This window comes from Prionailurus viverrinus, chromosome E2 (assembly GCF_022837055.1).
Source record: "Prionailurus viverrinus isolate Anna chromosome E2, UM_Priviv_1.0, whole genome shotgun sequence".
In the NCBI taxonomy this organism is placed as follows: Eukaryota; Metazoa; Chordata; class Mammalia; order Carnivora; family Felidae; genus Prionailurus; species Prionailurus viverrinus.
Window position 1 is genome coordinate 57,264,784 of NC_062575.1, and position 4,469 is coordinate 57,269,252.

Sequence of the window (4,469 nt, forward strand, 5' to 3'; positions counted from 1 at the left end):
TTTCAGCTGCCACATTGTACAGCGTCATTGGAACTGCGTGCAAAGTGATAATTGTAGTTCTGTGGAGAGTTGAGATCACAGAATCTCAGACTCTTATCATAGGGTCTGGCTGCCTCCCTCCCACATGAGCAAAGGGTGTCATGACCGTCACACTGAGCTCACTGTCCCAGCAGCAGGAAAGAGATACGTGAGTATTTTTCTGTTTCAGCCTGAGACACAGATTATGTTTGGAGATGAGGCATATCACAGTCTGGGGAAATGCTCCTGTCTGGGGAAGGGATTCTTCTGAGGGTAGAAAGTGACACAGAAACAGTCCCATACAGGAAGAAATAATAATTTCTGAGGCACAGGCTGAACTTGGGGAGAGGAACCAGAGGTCTGAGACCCTATATCAATCTCCAGTTGTTCCTAATGTTTATCTTACTGTGATCTTCACTGATGATGATGGTTGGGCTTCATTCTGAGCATTAGTGGATTCTGGTTTTTATGATCCTTAAGACTATAATTCAGAAGTTAATCTGCTCTATAGAAATCATGGAGTGATTTCCAGGATTAGCATTGTTATTTCAGTAAGAGTTGTGTGGATGTGATAATGAGTTTGATGGAGCTCATTGAACCATTCCTCCCTGTACGAACAGTGTGGTCAAGTGACACTTGCTGGCGTGTGATTTTTCTGTTACTTAGGTTTGGTGTGTTTAATGGAGGTGTTAATTATCTCTCTTTTGAAAATACCCATAGTCTGTTGATCTAGGTGGGACAGTTTTCCTCATGAAGTTAGTGAAGCAGCCTTCAAGGAAAAGTTAACTTGAGGGTTTAGATGGCAGAGTAAACTAAGGACTTGGCATTTTTCAATCGCAAATGTGCCTTCTGATATTTTCTCTAGCTTGTAATACTCTAATGTGTCATTTTCAGACTCACCCCTGTGTTCTCCTATTTGAATTTTTTCAGCGCATAAGATTTCATGTCTCAAATTCCATCTTGCATAGGACTTGTTTTATATTTTTATATGTTTTATATTTTTACATGAAATAAAGACTAATTGAGTTTTTTTTCAACTTTTTTTTTTTTTTTTTTTTGGGGGACAGAGAGAGACAGAGCATGAACGGGGGAGGGGCAGAGAGAGAGGGAGACACAGAATCGGAAACAGGCTCCAGGCTCTGAGCCATCAGCCCAGAGCCTGACGCGGGGCTTGAACTCATGGACCGCGAGATCGTGACGTGGCTGAAGTCGGACGCTTAACCGACTGCGCCACCCAGGCGCCCAAATTGAGTTTTTACCCTAAACATATTTCAGTACTTACTTAAATTTCAAATTCAACTGCTTAGGAGGAAAAAAAACCCCATAGTATGCCATAATTTATATAGTAGATCTCACTGGAAAAAATAAATGATATGATTCATTACTTTGCTATCCCCATATTAACCCATATTCTAATTTTTTTTTTTTAGCTAAATTGTTTTTTAATGTTTATTTATTTGGGGGGTGGGGGAGGGAACAGAGCACAAGTGGAAGAGGAGCAGAGAGAGAGGGAGACATAGAATCTGAAGCAGGCTTCAGGCTCTGAGCTGTCAGCACAGAGCCCGATGCAGGGCTCGAACTCAGGAACTTCAGGATCATGACCTGAGCCAAAGTTGGACCCTTAAGTGATTGAACCACCCAGGCACCACTGACCTATATTCTACAGTCAATTTGATGCTGGAGAATTATTTAGTGCATCTGCATTGTAAGACCTTCGATGGTCTTGCTAGTGGTGCTAGTCAATAGCCTAAATACTAAAAAATAATTAATTAGCACAATTAAACATAAAATACAGCAAGTTTCAAATATGACAATGTGTAAGTATATTTGGATTATTTAAAGAATACACGATCTGAGAAAGTAGTAGAATGCCAACAGCCAATGTCACTGCAACCCGGCTACTCAGGTTCAAACCATGGCTCTACTACTAACATTTAGTTGAGTCACTTAACCTCTTTTCAGCTAAATTCTCCTTATCTGGGGGCACCTGGCTGGCTCAGTCAGTAGAGCTTATGACCAACTCTTGATCTCTGGGTCGTGAGTTTGAGCCCCACGTTGGGAGTTAACAACAACAAAAACACTATAAATTCTCCTCATCTGTAAAAGGAAGATAATGTTAGGTACTAACTTGGAGAGTTGTAAATATTAAATGTTATAAATAAAGCATTAATAACAGAGACCCATACATTGCAAGTGCTGTATAAGGAAATACATCAAACTTGGAAAAATCTCTTAACAAAAGAAGAATATATATTAGAAATAAGTTATCAGGGAAAAGTAAGAGTAAGTAGAGATTTTGGGATTTAATTTTTCTTGAAAATTGTAGCCCATTCCCGGTGTCTCCACACAGAATCCTCTTCTTTGGGAAAGTGAATATTGAGCCCTGGAAAATAACTGAATGACGTCTGTGGATTTGAAAATTGCAGTAATCTTCCTGGTCCAGATTACCATTGGAATCCTGGGGAATTTCTCACTCTTATATCATTATATGTCCCTTTGCTTCAATGGAGGTAGGTCAAGATCCACAGATGTGATTTTCAGGCACTTGACTGTAGCCAACTCTTTGGTCATTCTCTCGAGAGGAATCCCGGAGACCATGGCAGCTTTTGGGTTGAGATATTTTCTCAATGACTTTGGATGCAAAGTTGTTTTCTATATGCACAGAGTGGCCAGGGGTGTGTCCATTGGCACTACCTGCCTCTTGAGTATCTTCCAGGCCATCACCATCAGTCCCAGGAGTTCCAGGTGGGCAGAGATGAAAGCAAAAGCCCTGAAGTACATTGGCCCCTCCACCATTTTGTGCTGGATTCTGCACATGTTGGTAAATATCATAGTACCTATGTATGTGATTAAAAAATGGAGTAATGAAAACATCACAACTATAGACTTTAAGTACTGTTCAGCTACACTTCATGACAAAGGTACAGACTTCCTATGTGCAACTGTCACATCCATCCCTGATGTTTTGTGTTTGGGGCTCATGTCCTGGGCCAGCGGCTCCATGGTTTTCATCCTTTACACACACAAGCAGAGGGTCCAACACATTCATAGGAACAACCTGTCATCTAGATTCTCCCCTGAGACCAGAGCCACTCAAACCATCCTTGTCCTGGTAAGCACCTTTGTATCTTTTTATACCCTCTCTTCCATCATTTACATTTGTTTTTCTTGTTTTGGCAAGACCACTTGGTGGCTGGCGAACACCTCTGCCTTAATCAATATCTGTTTCCCAACTGTCAGCCCCTTTATTCTCTTAAGTTGTAACCCCTGTGTATCTAGACTCTTCTGTACATGTACTGGAAGAAATACACAACTACCCCATCTCACCAGAAACATATAAATTGTATGTTTTTTACCATGTTTGGTCATTGATATACTCATTCCCAGTAGAATCCTACACACAATTACAAGCCAGTCTCCTTGTAGATTGAGTTGTGAAAAAGACAGGAAGAGCATCTGTTTCAGTAACAACTGAAATATGAAAATACTTCTGGAGAAAGATGAGCATGTAAAATACTTTCAGGTAAACATTAGAACAATGAATTGCAGAAGACAAAGGAAAACAAGCAAGAAGACATGTCAGCTGATACTTAGAAAGTGTGCAGGTAAGAAGCAAACAGACGTTTCGTTTCATCAAATTAAATGTATGTGGGGAGTCTTTAGAAGGTAGGTTGTTCTGGGGTGCCTGCGTGGCTCAGTCAGTTAAGCCTCTGACTTCAGCTCAGGTCATGATCTCACCATTCGTGGCTTCGAGCCCCACATCGGGCTCTGTGCTAACAGCTCAGAGCCTGGAGCCTGCTTCAGATTCTGTGTCTCCCTCTCTCTCAGCCCCTTCCCCACTCATACTCTGTCTCTCTCTCACAAAAATAAATAAACATTAAAAAAAAATTTTTTTTTTAGAAGGTAGTTTGTTCTAAGTCTTGATGCCAGTTGGCTCTATTAACAAGAAATGGATTTAGGGTCATCTCCTACATTTCCGATTTTATGAAGCAATTTTAAGGAGGAGTCTTTCATCAAACTTGGAGCAGCTAGAGTAGTAGCATTTGGAAGTTATTGATTGTACTATTATTTATATCAGTATAATTTCACATTTTTTTTTTAATGTTTCTTCATTTTTGAGAGAGACAGAGTGTGAGCAGGGGAGGGGCAGAGAGAGAAAGAGACACAGAATCCCAAGCAGACTCCAGGCTCCAGCACAGAGCCTGACGTGGAGCTCGAACTCACAACCGTGAGATCATGACCTGAGCTGCAGCCGGACGCTCAACCGACTGAGCCACTCAGGTGTCCCTCACATATAGTTTCTAATATTTTGCATTATAATTCAAAACTGACATTTATTGTCTTATTCAGGTTGTTCCAGCTTTGGCCATTTGGCATACTTGGATATGTATATACTTTTTAACTTTCTTACTTTCTGTCAGTACAAGATACTCATGTTCATCTTATATATG

General features: G+C 40.7%; 1 protein-coding gene across 1 annotated transcript; it reads left to right on the plus strand.

The window, feature by feature from the left end:
- Window positions 1-2,308: 2,308 nt before the first annotated feature.
- LOC125153785 (vomeronasal type-1 receptor 4) lies at window positions 2,309-3,672 on the plus strand. The gene has a single exon (XM_047837305.1). It carries the CDS (start codon window positions 2,417-2,419, stop codon window positions 3,356-3,358), a length of 942 nt encoding a protein of 313 aa, XP_047693261.1. The 5' UTR covers window positions 2,309-2,416; the 3' UTR covers window positions 3,359-3,672.
- The last annotated feature ends 797 nt before the right edge of the window (window positions 3,673-4,469 follow it).